Consider the following 21,006-nt stretch of genomic DNA (forward strand, 5'->3'; position numbering starts at 1 on the left):
GCATAGGTGAATCTTCGAGTTTTCTATCAGCAAATTTCCAGGAAAGCCTTGCATGTACCACTACGTGTCAGGAAGGTTGTGAGCTGTTATATCCACATACCTCACCCCTTGTAATAATAACTAATAAACGAAACAAAGTAACCTTTTGGGGGCTGAGTATGGTCTTTTAACATTTAAGAGGACAGAAAAATGTTCATACCATATATAGAATGAGCTTACGTGGGTAAAGACGTTCTACAAATATAGTAAACTGGCTGTAGATTATCTCGACAGAGGGTACGACATTTTCCACCATCTTGGAATTCCGTGGCCAATCCAAGCATTTCCTGCTACAGTAGGCGTGTTTCTCATGCTGCTCACAGTATTGTTCCCACTGTGACCCACAGACGCCCGACACGTCTGCGTTTGTGTGAAAACGTACTCTTTTGAGCGTAATTTTCTGTCACCGTTTCCGTTTGAGTGACACAACCGAAAACGATACGAAAGTCTCGTCCCTATCTTCAAATCACTGTTCGAGTATTGAAGTTTCTCTGAAAAGACAGAGGTAAGTCTGTTGACACGTCACATTGTACGGTTATCAATACTAAATCAAGGTTGAGGCCTGGCAAGCTAGCTGTATATTTGCACCACATTATGCACCAAAGGAAGTCGCGTAGCGCAGTCTCATGAAGGAGGGGACCGCGACTGAATAGGTTTTAAGGTTATGCAGCATCCTTTTTGTACTCGCGTACTGGCATGTCATTACTATACGCCTTGTCGTTAGTAGACTGGAAATTATAACGGGAATCTCTACCAGACATTTTACAACACCAGATGACCTGTCCAGATTCTTGTACACTATTGTTCACATGTTGACGTACCCGATCAGCTGGTCTGGTCGATGACCAGACACTGCATATGATATTGTATTGTACGTACAGGTCGTTTTCCATCTGCCGTAGTTTTGTTCACATTATCACTAAAATGAAACCCTCGTTGATGTGTGCTCACGTAGAGTAATTCGCAAAATAGCCAATTGCAATAAGGCGCGCATGGAAAAAAACATCCCGTCTCAACTTTGTATTTAAACTTTGCGTTGCAAATCCCCAGACTTTGCATAATGTTGGCATTGTATAGCTGCAGTCCCGCCGGTCAGGGCGTACCACGTTGAAAATTAACGCAGGCGGTAGGTCCATGCTATAACTAACTCCAACTTTTACAGTTTAAGCCACTTTATTTTGAGATTTGACGTGGTTCCGATCAAAGTGATTTGAGGTGCAGGGACTGAAGTCTTATCAAATCAGCTACTACAACCTTTGCCTAAAGTCAAAGGAATGACGAATCTTGAATATTTTTTCTAGATGGTAGCTCACAGCTCTAGACAAGTATAGAAACATCTGAAATCTCTTGTTGCAACAAAGGTATAGGCTTGCAGTTCGTATGAGCATGGAGTACATAGTTTTGCAGCAAAAGCTGCCACGCAGGTAAATTAAGTAGTCTATTGATTGTTCTTTTTGATCTATTTTTACTAAGGCTACCCTTATAAAAAAGATGGAAACACTTGATCTGTATGATCCCCAAACACTGGGTGTTGCAGTTTTTGCTGGATTTGTCGTACTGTCAGCAGCAGTTTACCTGGTATCAGCTTATGGTATCAGAGAGAAGACCTATGAGGAAGCCATAGCTGAACAGAGGATGAGGGCAGAGAAGGAACAACTTGTCACCAAAACTGAGGCAAAACCAAAGAAGGAGAAAAAGTACGGCAGAAGGAAGAGAGATAAACCTTCTGCAGCTGGAGATCAAGGGGGTGGAGGGACTGTGCGGTTTGAAGAACCACCTGTGCCAGAGCCTGATGTTCCCTTGCAGCAGGAGGCAGAAGTGTTCAACCCGCAGGCAGTTCTGGCCGAAGAAGAGCATAGAGTTGAGAAGTCTCCCAAAGTGGAGAAACAGAAGCAGAGGCAGGATGTTGCAAAGGAGAAGAAGAAGAAAGTTGAGAAGGCTGAGCGTGAAGCTGTGGTTGAAAGCCTGCAGGCAGCTCCTGCTAAAAGCACACAGCCAGTGAAGCCCATTATGAAAGAGGACAAACCGGCTAAAGAAGAACCAAAGGTTGTAGAAGAGCCTGCTATAACCTTCAAGAAATCGAATGATGTCGAATCCAAGAAGGAAGTGAAAGAAGATGAGGAAGATAAGGGCGTTATTGGATCACCAGCAAAGAAAACTTCAAAATCTTCCAAAGAAAAAAAAGATAAATCAGGTAAGTGTTTGACTGAATGATCAATGATTAGGCAAGAATTCTGTCTAGGTAAAATTAAAATGCCTAAAATTGAGCCATTATTGGCCCTATTCTATTCATGAAATCTCAAGTGTATTCAATGCTGGCCATACGAACCAGCGACTTATTGGCCAGCTCTTTTTATTCAATTTTATTGGATATACTGCACACCTGCGAATCTTGTCTGCCCATCGATAAGATATGGACCTCCTTGAAAAATATTTAACTCCCTGCATGAGTAAGGACAGATATGCTGTATTACATCATGTTGTGAATGTGATGTTGCCACACTTTATTATTCTTTTGATTTTTCCTCTGGAATCTGTGGTGTCTGTATGCCAAGTCAAACACCTTCAACCCATGCATTCGATGTGTGCTACTGTGATACAATACAATGTCTGGTGAAGGCAGGTTATCTCATAAATTTTGCATATAATGGTAATATGACATGCCTCCTAGTTTAATATTAAATTGTTATATCTCTAAGTTCAGTGTAGCAACCTGAAGTAGAAGAACAGAGAGTTACCGAACCAAATCATATGGTAATGAACTGGCATTACCTTTGCAGGATTGTAATATGCAGGGCTTCTGGACAAGTTTTGAATGAGACAGAAAGGGCATTTAAATTATATAATACATATACTGTAATAGGAAAATTGTAACATCCTTGGTTTATGTAAGAAATCCCACCACTGTCAGACATCACCCTTAAGCCATTAGCGGGAATATTGCATCAGTTTTTATATTCTCCCCCCCCCCCCAAAAAAAAAGAAATGCGGTGTGTATTTTGCATCTACACACATCTGTGCTTTGTAAAGTTGTCTCTTTTAAAAATGAAAGCTCTGTATTAGTCTACTGCAGGTACTTCACTCTGTTCAGGCAAAATCTATGGAATAACTTTTTATTGAGATCGAAAGAGGTAATGGCCTTCTCAGAAGGAGAGTGGGGACTTCAATACCACAATTGGACCATTGTGTAGGTATTGACCTTGAAAATTGCATTGCGTGTTGCAGTGGGACTTGAAGCAGTTGTAGGAAGGTAGTTCACAACTTGTGGTTATAAATTTAGTTTGAGATAAGGGTTTCATTTTTTTAGTTTGAATATGTTACAAATTTGTGAAGCGAATATGGGAGCTGCTTGAAAAGAAAGTAGTCTGTACTGTATGAGTTATATGATGCATAAATGTTTATGAAGTAAATTGTTTTTCGTAATTCTGAATGAATAGAGTGGAGGTGGTAGATTGGTACAGGTTTTCATTTTGACTGATTGCCCAGCTTGATACCGTCCTTTGTGGCTTGCTTGAACTTTGAACTGGTTTGAACCCCGGCAGAAGTTATCAGTAGTGGTGGAGTGATTTACATGACGATTTGAGATGCAATAAAACCTAGCAATGCCTGGCCAATTCTTTGTGAAACGTGCATGTAGGCTAGTAGTCTCGCCGTGCCAGTTTGGTTTTATGTACACCAGGGGTTATTGTCCTCCAGAGCCATAAATTGATGGTGTAGTTAAATGCTCACATACAGGATTAATGATCTTGAGTTTGTAAGTGAAATAATTTGGACAGTCAAATCTGAACCATTTGTAAGAGGTAACAGGTTGGAAGAGACGATCGTCAAAAATTTTCCAATTGAAGCTGCATCGGAATTAATGGCTGTACTGTTACTTTGTATGACATCGTTTGGTTTCTGCCAAATGTTTCTCAGACAGACAGGCTATGTTACAAATGTCTCAATGTACACACTTTCCTGTAAGCTGCCTAAGGAACTGCAGTAGACAAGCTTGCAAAATTAAACTGTGACGATGGGAACTTCACAGCATTTATGGCTGCAGTAACTTTGTAAAGATGCCTTGTAGAATCGGCACCTTGCGGCACTTGTTATTTGGATGTTCTCATAGGTTCGTCCAAGTTGTCCTTTGTACAATGGTATATTTAAATAATAACACATGAGAGCGAGGGCAAGATCACGATTTATTGCCTGCCCAAGGGATGGTGGTCATGATCGAAATATTGATGATGCCCGAGCCGTAGGCGAGGGCATCATCAATATTTCGATCATGACCACCAGCCCGAGGGCAGGCAAAAAATCGTGATCTTGCCCTAGCTCTCATGTGTTATTATTTTTATTACACTGAACAAACTTCTTCGAATACAGTTCACCTTTCTGCATGAGTCCGGACCTCAGCGTAAAATGTTGTCAGTGCCAAGTATAAGGTTGCCGCTGAAAGTTTGCCGATCTCCTCGGTGGCGTATCCAACTTCGTTGCTTGCATAGTCGCTGAACACAGAAATTGCATTCCTTGTTGCTATTTTTGTTCGTTTGCTGTTTACTTGCATCAAAATATCGTCTAACTGTGCCGGTGACAGCTCTGCATAAGGTTTCGCAGCCATAGTTGCCGACTGCAAGTAGGCCTACAAGCGAACGACAATTTGTTACGCGCAGAAAGGTTGCGCAGTAAGTAAACTGACGTCATCCATGTAATATCAAATGCAGAGGGCATCATCAAGTTCGCAGAGGGCATAATCACGTTCGCAGCGGGCATCATCACGTTCTTTTACATGTCACGTGAGTCGTGTTTAACCAAATGCAGTGCACGCTGAATGAGTGAGGTGTAATAAAATCATATATTGTACATCAAAAAGAGTGTTCGTACATCATCTTCATTGATTTCATACACTGACTAAAGAATGTACATACAGTAGTGATCCTGAAACATTTTGGAGGACTATGAATTATGCTCTGGTACTATGAAAATTTGAATACATGTCCTTGTCTGTCTGCATAGGCCTAACAGTCTAAACCATGAGAACAGCATTTCAATACCAGAAGCTTTTCAAGTTCACTCAAATTTTTTTTGCCACAACAAGATTTATATCGTCCATCATACATAAACTAAGGAATTCCAAACCTCACACTACATTGTATCTGTCCAGTTTTAGAATTGGCAACATGATGGAATATTTTCCCAGACTGCACAGTACCGGGTCCACCCAGTAGCTTGTTCATTTCCTTGTGTTATGACAGGTAGACAGGAAGCAATCAGCTGTGATGGCGCCATGTCTGAACGGGTCATACATTATGTGTCTCTCATCTGTTTTTATGGCATTTTTTGAATTGGAAAATGTGAATGCCAGCTTTGACTGCCGTAATTTAATGTTTCACAGATTTTACGTCCTGAAAAAATCACCCAGAGCGACAGTCTTAAAAGAATGCCATTGCTGTGTGGGCCAAAATAATATTACAGTTTACTCAAGATATTAAAATTGTCTATGTGCATTGTGGAGAAAATTTTTTACTCTTGTGATATTTCAAGGATGGCGCCAACTCTCAACAACTGCTACTTTTCCGCCTTTTTTGGTTTGTGGTTCTCATGGTTGAATATTGCTACCATAGCAACTGGATCAATAGCAAAAACTCCAGTAGGAGACATATTTAACATCTAACAATGGAGTAAAAGCTTGCAGGAAAGCTACCCATATCATGTGATGTGACGATAATAATGTGATCAACTTGAGGGATTTCGAAACTGTGATAGTGAAGTTGAAAATGTCAGTCTGTATTAAACTTAACATTTGTTTGCAGCAGGTTAGGTAAAAAGAAAATATTAGCAGATTAAAAATATTAAAAATTGTTACACAATTGCAATCATAATGGTAGTGAGAAAGATGTTGTTACTGGCCCGTAGAGACCAGTATCAAATATTAGCATTGTCTGCTGTGAGTCACCATTAAATGTTGTTTGGAAATGTGTTACTTTCATTTTCAAAATTACGTGAAACAGTATAAAGTGACCAACACCGTATCATTTCAGAACTGAAAACTGCCTAATAAAGCAGGCATTTAGTAGATGATCTCATATCACATTTCTGAATTCATCTGTATTTACATGTAACCCCTCTCTTGTCTGGCTGTATATAATTATTTTTTTTTTCACTGCTCATACCAGTACAATTCCACAGTATGTGTATACTCAGAATGGAACACTTGTAAAACCAGAAGGTACAGGTAATACAGAAAAAACTAAACATAATAGCCAAATGGTTAAATCAGTAATTTTTCATGTACTTCCCCCACAATCAAATAAGTAGAACATTTAAACAGTAGTATCTGTCCAACACTCTGGCTTTTAGTAACAGACATCCGCCAGAAACGTGACTCATAATTGTAAATTTCTCTCCACCATCATTGGCTGTTTGGCAGAGGATAATCAGTCATCTGAACATTTGCAATGTGGTCTTATAAAACCTGGGAATTTCAGGGAAAGGACCTCGTCACCTGAGCCCCGGAAACATTAGCTATGAATTTGTTATTGTGAAATCCATGCATGCATGGTTCTCACACACAGCTAAACCAGTGTAGTAACAAAACCCATTACAAAAGACATGTAATTGGGAATTCATACTTAAGTGAATATTTTTTACTTTATCTTTTTCTTCTCTAATTGCTGTATAATGTGTCCTTACAGTAATTACCATTGTTCGATGCTATTCTATTCTCATATTTTTCGTACATCCGGTTCATTGTTTAGTAAATTTGCATGATGTGAGCCCTGTTAATCCTTGCATAGTGACAAGGGTGATTCTAGAATCCAGCTTGCAGAAATTCACATGAAAAGCAAAATTTCAATTTACAATGGCTTAATTTATAGGACATTTTAGTTTCCAATGGCTTATGCCTTTTGTGGAGGGACCGTGCCTTATCCGATTCAAGTTGATATCCAGTGTAGTTAATTTTGTTATCAGGAATATATCACACCTGCTTGTCTGTTTTCCAATTTCAATTAAGGATTTCAAGGATGTGTAGATTTTAATCACAGGCCACCCATTAAGCTAATGACAACAGAATATGCATATGTTGCTAAAGGTAAACCGAAAGTCCAAGTATGTGTGTTTGCATATATTGCAATGCATGTGCTTATCACCGTTTCCGCTGTAATAGGAATGTCTACAGAAACACATTGGTCATGAATGTGAAATCAAAATGAAAATGACTCTCTACCATAGTACAGTGTCGCTCTGGTGTTGACATTAGAAGGCAACCTGCGGATGCAAATAAAGAGATACCAGCGAGACAATTTGGATACAATTGAGTGATTCTCTATGGTTTGTTGGGTTCATGGGTCGGCCGTAATTAGAATGCTATTCTTTCTCATGCAAATTAGCAGTGTGTTGATGACCTCACATGCATCCATGCCTGACACGTGTGCAAGTTGTGCTAATAGGGAATGTAAAATGTGTGACTTTTTCTCTTTTCGAATGTCTGTATACATACAAATTAAGCAGTATGGAGCTTTCTTGCTATTGCGCCCCCCCCCCCCCCCCCCCCCCTTAAAAAAAAAAAAAAAAAATCCCAAAAATTCTTGTATTTTCCACTGTAGTGTTACGAAAAATATCAAGACTGTACCTTCTTTTCAAAGCAAAAATATGGCTTGTTTGAAATTAGGGAATTCAATATTTCTTTGGCAAATTTGGATGTCTGTTAATATAAATAAATGACAAATAAAAAGGGCGTCCCAACAATTTTTTTTCTGGTGTCAAATGTAGTAAAACAAAAAATTGGATAACATAAGTATAAGTCACAATTTTAGAGTATTGCCATGTGGTAGAGAGGATTCAGAATTTTCATATGTGAATATTGTTTAGAGATTACTGCATAGAGACCCTTCAACAGCAGACACACAGTTTCAGTACCATGTCCACCTCTCTGTACCTGTATACATATGGTCTCACCCATTCTTAAACATATTTTAGTACACTCCTATTGTTAAAAAAGGGCAGGTAGACGTGTTCAGTGAAATAGAGACTATAGAGACTAAGAGTTTAACTTGTATATTTTAAAATTGTTAGCTATAGGAAGGAAGATACAAGTTATTGAGGTATTTTTGTCACAGAAAGAGGGAAAGAGAAAGAGAGAGGGCACACAACAGGTTGGTTTGGACTTCCAAAGTTTCGGATGTCATACTTTTATCTCAACTACTTACTATGCTCAGCTGTTTATCTCCAAGAATGGTCTTTAGTAATTGTCCAGAATTTACTAATTGTATTATTGTATTTTGGAGCAGCATGTGCACCAGGTTGGCCATGTTTAATTTATTTGTTAACAGCTGGTAGTGTTACTTGACACCATATTATATATTGAAACATATACAGAACAACTTTAAAAAATGGACTCGGATAGTCATTTGTAAGTCTATAGTGGAAATGCAACAAACTAATGATATTAAAATGCTCATTTGACTGATCTTTCAGAGAAAGTTTATGCGAACACTAAATTTCTCCCACTTTTAGTAACCTTTGACGTTTTCATCCAAACCCCAAAGTTTTGTTCGTATTTGCTCACTTGTACAAAATCTGCTTAATTTATGTAGTCTGAGAACAGTCAACATTGTCCGAGGCACAAAGGCCTCGTTTATCTTTTAGAGACTCTCTATCCTGCTTCTAGATTTCATGTCAACAAAGTTAGATAGTCCATCACATTTCAGCGGCACGGGTACTGAACTTTACATTTGGTGTGTGAAAGGTTAAACAGGTAGCAACGTGTACCTGAAAGATTTCATTGTCTTTCCTTAATGCCAGTTGTCAAGTGTGTTCTGTCCAGCACGTCAAATGTATCCCACAGTAACCTTTGTGTTCAACGTCACAAATCCTGCTGCACTCTTTGTCAGACAAACTTAATACAAACACGGCCTACATTTTCGAAACCATGTTTCCCTTCATGTTAATCATAGCCTTCTATTGAGGAACTGTTCAAATGAACTTTGTCATACATTATTCATGTAAGACTTTAAAAATTGTGTGGAAAATTAAAATGATATTTGTTATTCCAGTGGAAAGGAAGCCACAACAATTTTTTAATTCAAGTATACCTGACATGAAACCAATGTTTACGGTATCCACCTCGGTGCAATGTGGAAGTAAGGCGCTCTCATTCAAAATTGACAAAATTTGACTCAAAGTGAATAGAACCAGGGAATGTATGTACCAATGCCATATGGCCAATATTCATTCTCAAATTTTTTATGTTTACAAAATTCATGAATTTTTGTATGGACCGTGTGAAACAAATTGTGATGGTACACACTGGTGAAAAGTATGTGTACACCCTTTGTAATTTACACTGGTTGGCTAATCCCCTTGGCAAAAGTAAAGGTATTTTTGTATTGGTGATTTTCACTGAAAAGACCCTCACTATTCCTGTCTCTTTTCATTTCAAACATGATGCACACTATATTCTATACCAGAAAGTGTAAAAGACTCCTTTGTGCTTCTTTTGTATGAATTTTAATTTGCACATCAGTAAAGTTGGTATTGTTTTCATGTGCAAATGATATATTTGCATTTGTAGCGAGTACACTGTAAAAATAAATTGAAATTTACCTTATCTTATAACCTCAAGAAGTTGTTCTCAATCACTCTGGAAACTGCCCAAATTTTTTGTATACACTCACATTTACAATGTTAAATTTAATATTCTTCATATTGTATGAAATGAAAATGCATTAACTATAGTACATACTACATTGACCATAGTTTAAATAGAAAATCAATCTGATTGTCCTTATACATGATGAAATTGAGCAAAACACTTTCAATGGTGGTCTGAATTACAATTCAAGGGAAAGTGTTAAATATGTAGGTCCGTCACAGCACAATGCAAGACCTTAGCATAAAATTCTAGAAGAAAGAGACCCTTGCTGCTGTTTATAACTTTGTTTTTGGTCATCTGTTCAATAAATAGCCCTCAATATTTACTGTGTAACTGTGTATACATTCCTCACCAGTGATTTTCCCAAGGAAACATGCCCTAGGTGTTGTAGGACCTTCATAAGGATTCATTTCATGTTGCTTCTTAATATTGGATACTGTAGACAATCTGCTCAGAAACTTCACACCACACATTTACACATACGCTTTTATGCGTAGTTTGTCTATGGACAGGATACTTGTTCACGTTTCCCTTGAAACAAACAAGGACTTTTTATATTCCTGACAACAGACATAAATACCCAGCAACAGATATCCTGCTTCCATTGGTGCTGGCCTTGTTTCAAAGGATTTCAACAATCTGATGGGCGTTTTAATGCAGCCTTTGTAAATCATTGCTATAGTAAATTTACAAAGCTTCTGATTACAGTGCCCTCCATCACTTCCACTTTTATCTCATCTTATGAGGAGCAAAACAAGTTCAGTTCATGCTGTGTACTCAAATGCAGTTTTTTGTTGTTTCACATTTATAAAAGGTTGAAAACTTTATATTCCAGAATTTGGTAGTAATAGTAATAAGTTTATTTTGTACTGTTTCAATTTCAGTAAGCTTAAAACCATGCGTTTTTCGGAGAAATTTCTGTCAGCACACCTAGTGGCCTGTTTGTCGAGCAGGAATTTTGCCCACACTTGAAGTCTCTCTGACCTTGTCAAGTTGTAGATTTCAGAAAGGTGTGCCACATACCTCAAATGCCTTGTATGACAGAAAAATTTATGTGGAGGGGAAAATCTTACAACAGAGTACACAGCAGTTTCTGATTGATAAACCTGATCCCAGCATTCTCTTTCAAGTCTTTCTGAGCTTTTATATGTGGTGAAAAAAATACTGTTCATGAATACAAAAATTGGGCATTGCGCAATGTGGAGGAGGTGTCATGGAGGTCACAACTTCTCACATTTCAGTTATTTACAGAAAAGCACCTATTCAGAGCCATGGCAGGACTACGTGAACCCTTGTTTTCTTGAGGTAACGCGTGCACAGTGTTAGGATGGCCTCTTACAAGACCTCTCGCACAGCAGTACATGCTATCAAGTCATGATGAATGTGTAATTTGCAAGTTTCCTGAAGTGCATTTAGAATATGTTGACTCTTACTGTGAGCGAGCTTAGTGGTGAGATGTAAATGGGATAAGTTTCAGCCCTGTAAAATAATCATCCACAAATTATAAAGTCATCATTTGTATAAATACACTGGCATGCTAATAGAGTTGGGTGTGTACCCGTAACCATGCTGGCATACAGAACCACAATGCAGTCTACCTGATTAGGTTTTGATGCCATGTCATTATTTTTTCTGGAAATTTATCTTTCATACACTATTTACAAAATGCAAAATTTGTTGCATCAATGAGAATTTTCTCGAGTCTAGTTTAGTTCCATTTAGCCTTGAGGACAGATTAGGCAAACAAAGATGTAACAATCAGTATCTACATGAAATTTGTATTGAACAGCTATATGTGATGACTGACCTGAAATCTGCATGTTGTATAATTCAAGATGGGTTTGATTCCACATTCTTTGCGCGTGGTCTGCATAATCTAATGTGATTGATTGAATTTTGAAAGTAATTCCTGACTAGAAAAACATCAACACAATCCAACAATTTCATGTCCCTCACATCGAGCGATTGAAAGTTTAGGGTGATGCAACTGACATGATATAAAAAAAATTACATGAGAGTATTGGTAAATTATCAACCTATAAGATCAGGTTTGTATTAGACGATAAGAGGGAAGACTGCAACTGCATCACGTACACTGAGTAAGCAAAGGGCTTAGCGTTCTCATAGATCAGACTGGTCTAACCTCTGCCATCCATGAGACATCAACTGTGCAGTGCTAATGTAAACACAGACATTCCAAATATCCCAGAGAAGGTATGTTTTCATTGAATTTTGATCAGGCGTTTTTAAGCTCTGTGTGTTTTGTGTCATATTGATAGATTTAATCTACAGGTTGGGTTTTATTAAAAGACCACCATCTATGTGAGTAAACAGTTGGATAATGGAGTAGTTGGAAAAACCGAGTGTTAGTGGATACATGTCAAATAGAATTTGAGTGTTGTATTAAACCCTGTACACAATTGCTTTTCCCAGGTTTGGGGAAGTGAAACACTACCTTGTCACGCAATGTGCATGCTGTATTGCGTACAGCCTTGTGTTGAAATGTTGTTTTGATTGATGTTAACAGACCGACCTCATCAGGGAGAGTATCACATTTTTCCTGCTATTGTCTTCTTACAATAAATTGTTATGGCACATTGTATCATACTTTGAATGCGCTCTTTGCAAAGTGGCCTCAAGCCTATTCTGCTGAGGTCAATGACCCATCGTTGCTGGTTTGTTTAGCCAACGTTTCTTTGACCCAGAGCTCCAGTGTTGTTAACCCTTTGAGCGCCAACATCAATTTTTCCCACCTTTGTTTTATAAAAAACTGCAGCCAATAAAACATGATGTCCATTTGGTCTAAAATTATCAAAACATTTCAGAAAAATTCATAAAAGATTGGTAAAATGTGGCTGTACAATTTTGGTGGGAAAAATTACAGCACTAATTACAGTTTATTGAAATAAATTATTGCCAGAAGCCTGGCGAGTATTCTGCAGAAAACAATCCACATAAAACTATGAAAATCAACCAAAAAAATACTCATTTTATGTACACATCTCTTGTACTCATGGGATACGCAATTTCAAATTCACCAATGTTGACTGTGACTGAGCTAAAATTACACAGTTCACAAGCATGCTGACTTGTTGCATATTTGGTCCTTTCCAGGTGAAGCCAGCAGCGTGCGTCTGGTGTCCACTCTGAAGACAGCCTCTCTGACAGATTCTGAGATTCAGCAACTCATTGATATCTTACTCAACAAGCAAGGTGGCGGCGGTGCCAGTCCTGCTGGGGAATGGACCAAGGTAAAACAGCTTCCCATCAAGGGGTGAACAACTCCAGCCAACCAAGGCCCAAGATTGTATATAGTTGTGTTGTGTCCCAGACTACATTTAATTTACCCTGTCTGGTTCCACAGTCAAATGAATAAGAGTAAATAAAAGCTGCAGCTCAATTATTCAGGAGTGAAAAACAAGACCACCAGGTCAGGTTGCAGAACTACATGATTGGTGCCAATAATGGACCCGGGCACCAACAAACTCAGAATTAGTTTCCCACCACTCTGTAGTAAAAGAATAGCATGAATAATATGTCGTCTGGCTGAAATCACAACAGTCTAGATACCGTTCATTGTGTTTCAAATTGCAGTGGTCTCTGCAAGTGTACAATTCAGCTAATAGCTCCCTGTTATCTTTTCTCTGTACGTCTGTCGCAGACAGCAGCAAAAAGGTCCCTGCAATGAACACTGCATCTGTTGTATTCTAATGGCTTTCATTCTCCACTGTCATGGCATACTTAGATGAGGGGAGTTGTCAGACAGCTGTCAGGTTATCAGAGAAAATGGCGCAGAAAACCTAAAATTACACTTGTCGTCTGGGAAACGTCTTAATTTTACATTTGAATTCAAGGAAGTATGGGGGAATTCATGAGTGAGAGTGTGTGCTTGGCTGTCCATTGTGATGTTTCCCCAAAGTGTGAACATGTCAGAAGATAACACCATGTGATGTTTGCATTGTACAAAGAGTGGGTGAATGGCCTGACAATTTGACAAATATTTCATGTAGGTGCATGCTACGGGAGTAACCTTTGATATGTTGTTACTGTTATTTTTGTTCCATGAAACAAAAGCGAATTTTCTTATTGTGCTCCCAAAACTGCATTGAAATACTCTGTATTAGCCTTGTCGACTGAATGCATTGCAGGCAATGTAAAGTGTTATTCAACCCAGTATTGACTATCAACAATAATATTTTACATTGAAAACACACAGGCGTTGCTGACAACTGAACACCAGACGTTTTGACATGATTTTGGGAGTAGAACATGAACTGCATTTTACAAACACAATAAAACTACTGTGGATGACACATCAAAATTTGATTGAAACTGGAGCTTTAAATGATCAAACCTGAAGCTGGTGCACGCTCTATGAAACATATGAAAAGAAATAGAATAATATTCAGTACACATGTAATACATATCTTGTTCATATAACCAGCACAGATTTTGAGAATTCAGTTTTATTGAACGTTTTGCCTCACCAGCATACTTGGAACTTGGAATGAAAATGTTACTGTCTGATTCCAAACCCGGTGACTGCATTTCCCCCGCCAAACACGTTGTTTGAAGTTTTTCATGAATATTCTGTCCATAAATCATTTCTTTTGCCATCTTTTTTTCTCCAGGCGTCTCAAAAACCTGACCCTGTTGCAGCCCTGAAGAAACAGTTGCAAGAAAAAGAGCAGGCCTTACAAGATGGTTAGTACCCGTGTACTCTGAGCTCTCAATCAATCTGATTCTATTTTCAGAACAAACTTCGAAAACATGTTTGTTCTAAACAAACTGTACAGCTACAGACACTGATATCTCATCCGTCATGGCATAGGATACACAACATGATCCAGACAGTGTATACTGTCTACTGTAGTTCCTTCGATCTCTGAGGCCTACACTTTTCACCGCCAATGCAGTAACTTTAGCCATTATCACAGGTGACCTTTGACCCGGGGCAAGCTGTACTACTTAGAGAATCGTAAATAACCACACAATCCTCCCGATTGTCTCATGTCTGCAGTCTAAGGTTCCAGCCAGCATGATGGCAATTCCTCACCCAATGATTGGTTTTCAGATTTGAGACTTTTCAGTCCAATTATAAGTACCAGTACAATTTCAAATATGCCTTTATTTAATTTATATCAAATATGAAAATACCTCAAAATCGTACATATCGCCATTGTGGCAGGTCTCCCAGCTTATGTAGGTCAGGGTGAGATAGGAGGCACAAAGTGTATCATTCCATAGAAATTTGATATACTCTCAGCGATGAAATTAGCAGTTGAACTATGTCACAGTATGACCTCTACAGTTTGTCAAGGTCTACTGATTAATTATTAATTGCCTCCTCGAAGACCAAAATCTCATAAAATACCTTTTATACTGCACATCATAGAGACTCTCAGTATGTTATAGCTTTCATGATGTAATTCAATCCATACCATAACATAGCAAGACCTGATGTCTGTCCACAGAAATGAAACGGGCACAGAGCTTGTCTTCCAAGGTGAACGACATCCGACAGGAGCTGGCGGTCGAGAAGTCGAGATATGCTCAACAGGAGGCCAAGTACAGAGACAAGATCAACGCCCAGACCAGGGATATCCAAGCCTTGCAGGCACGCATGCAGCAGGTAGGTCAATTGTTGATGTTCTTGTGTGAACTTTTTACATGCAACTAAAACCGCCCTATTACACCTGACTTATGCACGACCTCATCATTTTCAGTAGGTTTGGTGAATCTATATACAGGGAAATAGGGATGGAAGGTGAACATGTGGTCTTTCAGAATTGAAAGAGCTAAAGTCACACTATTTTTGACGATATTTCCATTATGTTTGTTTATTATCAGAAGTTGTGTAATTCTGCTGGCTGGAACATGCTTTGTTATCAACTGTTGAAAACTTTTTTATTTTTGGAAAATGTAACACAAATATTTAGTTAGAATGCCTAGTCACATTTATATCAGCCAGAAATTGCATTTTGAGTGCAATTTTGATGACATTGTCACTGATAAGCGTGTGAACCAGAAATTACATCACTGAAGCAACTTTGATGGTATTTTTGATTTGTGTTTGTACTAGAAAATTCATCACTGAGAGGCAACTTTGGTGACATTGCTTCCAGTAAAGTGTGAAAAAGTGCATTCAAATTTGGAGTATGCATCTGATGTGGTTGTTGACAGGGCTTGAGGTGAACTTTGACAATCAACATGACTTCTTACCATCAGAATCAACTTGTAACTTAACACATGAAGTGAAAACGACCATGGTAATCAAACAAAGATGGCTATATTATTTCTATGGAAAGAATACATGTCAAATTCCTCTCCCCATAGACTCATGAATTACACATGTCAGAGACCCAGAGCATGCAGACCAAACTGAAACAACTGCAGAGTAATGTAGACCAAACAGGAATGGAAAACATCAGGCAAATGACCGAGGAAAACAATCGACTCAGAGCTGAAGTCGCACAAGCAGCTACGCAGTAAGTGTACATTCGGTTCAGCAATGAATAGTTGAGGCTTGTACAACCATAGTATTGACAAATCTTTGATATGGAAGTAGTGGAGAATAACATGACCGTCTTGCCAAAAAATACTCACAAAATGATAAGATAATGCTGTCACCCTCATACAGTACAGTCCACGCAGAACCTGTCATTGTGCTCGCATTATGCGAACACAATGCCAGCACTTTAAGCGCATTATGCCAGCACAATTGGGTGTGAAGTGCCAGCATTTTACGAGCACTGTGCGAGCACTTTACGGGCACTGTGCCCGCACTGGACAAAATGTGCCCGCACGATGCGGGTATTGAACTCAAAAAATGTGTGCCCAGAGGTAGTTGTCGGTGACAACATTGCTACACTTGCCTAACTGAAATAGCGGCGGCTGGGAGTAACTGAATAATCTTGAGTCCTAAAACCAGCTCCAAACTCTCTTTGTCTGCCTAAGGCAACTCTAAAATCCATAAAAAAATCTTAGTCGTAGACAGGTCACAGTAAGATATTATCACATGCGTACAGTATGCGTACAGCTCTGAAGAAATCTACCTCAAAACTCTGCTGGACCTCGACACTAGACCTCTCACGGATCGTGGTCTAAGGTTGGAACACGGACGTGTAGACCGTGGTTGGACGTGCTTTGTGAAAAATTGCAACAAGTGAACATTATTGTGGCCATTTACAATAAATAAAGTTCATGATAAGTATTAGTAATATCACAGGCACAGACCACATATGCCAGGGGAATTTTCTGAATGAATTCGTCATTTGCCGTATAGTAGACATCGTACATGAACTAAAGCATGATTGCGAAACCTGATACATAGAAGAACCAGATTGTAAACCATTTTATATTAGGGAGGGTGAAGAATAACAAGTTTTGAATTGTTTCCCGGTCAATTTGTTGTATTTGAAACAACGCATCCTTTTTACACAGGTAAGGAAACGAGAGCGCCCAGGAAATAACAACCAGCATCGAAATAAAATTTGTTTTTGAAATCAACAGCTTGTATTTTTGTCCTGAACTTTTTACGATTACACGAACAACTTTGCTCTGGATCCGACTGTCTATAGTAGACACTGCAGTTAGCAATATAGAGTCACTATCATACTGAAGTAAAGTCAGCGGTGATGGCGTAGGAAAATGCAAGTGTTTTCATTGGCTTACTGATTTTTCGTGCTAATTCTGCCGTGTTTGTCGCAAAAAAAATCGAACTGAAGTTTCGAAGGTAGCCGAATCGGCGAACCATTTTGCTGAGATGCCAAGTCCGAGTTTTGTAGAGGGACCGTGGTCCATGATGTCACGTACAAAACTACATCCGCGGTCTGTCCGGTGCTTGTCCCTTTTCAAAAATCTGAGCCATCACGCATGCACTGTGTTGAAAGAGGGTCAGTAGTACACTCTACGACTAAACCAGGCACTGAGATGCCAGAATGTGAAACGAGAAAACCCATTCCAAAATGACCTAGAAGTCGCGAAAGTATCCAGACTGCAAACTGCATGCCCTGTCCGATTGGGCATTTCCAAGCAAATATGGCTACCGCTAAGCCCGAATGTAGTCATTGTGTAAAATACAATTCTAGGCTTCGGTGAATTAAAGCAGGCGGCTTTATCCGACCGGGAAATATGACGACAGAAGTTCTAAACATTTATACAGGTCCTGTATTGTATTACGATGTACCGTCCCTCCAGTTTAGTGTAGAAAGTTAAAAGCATAACATTAAAAAAAAAAAAAGTTATATCGATGCGATACATACTATTAAATCTGAGACTCTTTCTGTCAGTTTTGGGCTGCTGGTCTTCACAGCAACTTGCGTCTATCGGCTTTAAAAAACGTTCAAAATTTTCGGGGTAGACGAGTCGATAGTGCACCCCTGCGTGAACGTCCTTGGACCAGAACTGCGACCTTTGTTTCGTGACGAGTCAAACATACATTGAAATGTAAATGTACCAAAATTTACAAATTGAAGTGACTTGACTGAAGTAATTTCGTGGTCAACATGTATTTGACGTTCAGAAGTGACAGACAAAAAACGTGAATAATTCCATTTTGTCGAATTGAAAGCCCTCTGTGGGACCGTGGTCCGATAAAGTCCCATGGGAGCATAATGCTTCGAGGAATTCGCCTGCTATTCTTGGAAACTGCTGGTTTCCATAGCGACCATGCGACGTATAGACCATTGACCGATGCGGTTTCGTTCAATAAAACATTTTACATGCCGAACTTTCACTTTGAACCAAAGATTCGAGTCATATAAAATGATGAAAATAGCAAAAAATACCTCAAAAGTTGTCATTGTCTGAGTAAAAACGCACCATACATTTTCCCATACATATCAAGGCTATATACTGTCAACGTAATTCAATTCTGCAAACTCAAAGACGACGAACATGTTCTTCAATAAATCGCATAACCTGTGGAGAATGTGTCATAAACAATACATTTCCAGAAGTTCTCCGAATGGTGAAAATGGTGTCATACATGCATCTCCGCGTTAGCGCCCCGACCAAAACTTTTTATTGCAGTTTTAATCAGGTGTAATATTCAGACAATCGCCGGTTCAGATTTTTTAATTTTTAGGGGGTGGAAATAAAAACATTATCTTTGAAATCCTTGTGTGAGTCTCATTTATTCCAAACTTTTACTCGTAATCCCTTCTTCAAATTTGGTGGCCCTTAAAAGGCCAACTTGTTATGTGGCACATTAACTTTATTTTCTTTTAGTTTTTGAATAGTCAAATGCATTGTCGACATTTAAAAACTGCGTCAAACAACGATTTAATCGCAAGTATTTTTAAATCGTACCGACTGTAACACGAACCTCGGAAAGTTAGAGAATTTTTTGGTGCTGATGTATCCGTGGATCAAGGCTGATACCAGCATGCATTATCAAAAACATCCAGTACGTTAGTTGTTTCTACAAGTAGTGATACGTTGCATTACTTCAACACTAAAATGTCGCGTTCTTTGACACGTTGATGCGAGAAGCGACATCGTTCTTTCGTTACGACTACCCATTGCACTGAAGTTATGACTGAAGTTGGCAGTGGGGAAAATGCCGCCAATGGTAAGAGTACCCATGTTTCAGCGTGGTTGAGTTCATCTAAACAATAACCCACTTGCAGATTCGAAACGTTAAGTTCGTGGATTTATGATTCCTTCAAAAAATTACGGAATTAGTTTTGTAAAAAAGTTATTTTTATTCCTTTAAAAGTGTTTCCGAACTTGATAGTATACACAAGCAATGTGATCGCAATTATTTAAACAATCATGCCGACGCGAATCTTTACTGTAAATTGTTGCATACTTCGATGACCTTTGTGACCATCGCCTGATCATGCTGATTAGTGCGTAGACGCTATTGAATAGGCCGAGGACAATGTCTGCTCTGGGTGGCGATTGCAACCCACGTCAAGTCTTCAAGGTCATCTGGACGACAGTGTAGCAAAATTTGACGTGTTTCCCGGGCAACTCTTCCCGTTTCGGCCCCAGCTTTTGTTCACAATGTCGTTCTTCTGGTACCTCAATGTATTATTCGATGTGGAGGGAATGTCGTCGCCCGAACGACTGTCTGTCACAAAATAAAACGACACTGAAGACCTGTGGTGACGTAATAGACTTCACTGTGATATACTAATAACGTTCAGAGTCGGAGTACGATTTAGAACACACTGCACCGCGCGTATTTTACAGAGTTTGATTTGATCAACGTAAAACACGACATGAAAAAGACATATTTTTCTGCAGCAAATAGTTGGGGGCGGGAAACATTTGAAATTCGGTTCGTCAGGTGTCGACTCGAACGGAAAATACTATCAGAAACTGGCACAGTGTTTTAGTTTTGTCACTAAAAAGTTAGGGTTGGAACAGTTTTGAATATCGGACTTTTTTGGCATGGTATTGTCTGACATTATCACAAAAAAGACGTGATATTTTTTCAAGATTTTTGGCCCCGATTTCGTTCGGAGTGCATGGGAACAATTTGACAAATGGACCTTATCGGGTATTAGCTCATATGTAAAATATAAGCAGAAGCCGTATTTTTTTGTAGTTTTTTTTTTTCAGATGGTCGTAATGACCCGGGAAACAAATTTTAATGTTGGACTTTATCGTGAAGCACCGGTGGCGATGAAAAATTACGCGGCGTCACTGTAGTTTGTATGATTGCGTTGGCAGTATGATGATCATGACTTTCTCTACATCGACTACCATGTTGTCCATTTAATATTTTTCGTACGGAATATCCGAGGAACGTATCAAAACTTCATTGAGATTTCGGCATGATCGGCAAGAAACAAAAAGTCGAGCGCTGTCGCCCAAAACGAATATTTTGTTTTCATGTCTGTGGAGAAAATTCAAGTTATTACTTACGAACATGGTCAGTTTACTCCACTCACATTAATCATTTTATTTGTGCCACTAATAGTGATAGTTGGCTAGAAAAAATGCTGATAGAGACGTTCGGCTTGTGAAATCATTGAAATTTACGAGGACAGGTTTACGAAGCAGAACCTCAATCGCGATTTTTGTGCTTCTCAGTTCAATCGTTCCGTACATCGAAAGGAAAAACCAAACCATATAAGAGTATGCGTCTTGTAGAATTTTGGTCTTTCCAGGCGTCACACAAAACAACCTCACCTGCATCTACATACCGGTAATATCATTGTGATAGAGGGACCGCGATTACTGTATATCGAGAAAGTATGACGCGCTACAGGGAGTAAGCAACGAAACGTAATTTCTGACCTCCTTTCATTTAATTGTATGGCATAAACATGATAATGTGAACCGAAAATGAGAGTCACGATTACGATTAGGCATGAAAA

At 38.9% G+C, this 21,006-nt stretch overlaps 1 protein-coding gene across 4 annotated transcripts in view; it reads left to right on the top strand.

Moving 5' to 3' along the window:
* The first annotated feature begins 298 nt into the window (after positions 1 to 298).
* Positions 299 to 21,006, top strand: part of LOC139149656 (ribosome-binding protein 1-like) — a 52,537-nt gene continuing 31,829 nt past the window's right edge. For 3 of the 4 annotated variants that reach the window (XM_070721510.1, XM_070721509.1, XM_070721511.1), the window contains exons 1-6: positions 318 to 544; positions 1,513 to 2,233; positions 12,788 to 12,924; positions 14,305 to 14,377; positions 15,148 to 15,305; positions 16,010 to 16,161. In XM_070721510.1, coding sequence (XP_070577611.1) covers positions 1,531 to 2,233; positions 12,788 to 12,924; positions 14,305 to 14,377; positions 15,148 to 15,305; positions 16,010 to 16,161 — 1,223 coding nt within the window. In that variant the 5' untranslated portion in view covers positions 318 to 544; positions 1,513 to 1,530. Of the gene's footprint in view, positions 545 to 1,512; positions 2,234 to 12,787; positions 12,925 to 14,304; positions 14,378 to 15,147; positions 15,306 to 16,009; positions 16,162 to 21,006 lie in introns of all 4 variants that reach the window. The other variant, XM_070721512.1, reaches the window with a different exon arrangement.

The sequence above is a fragment of the Ptychodera flava genome, chromosome 14 (assembly GCF_041260155.1).
Source record: "Ptychodera flava strain L36383 chromosome 14, AS_Pfla_20210202, whole genome shotgun sequence".
Taxonomy (NCBI): Eukaryota; Metazoa; Hemichordata; class Enteropneusta; family Ptychoderidae; genus Ptychodera; species Ptychodera flava.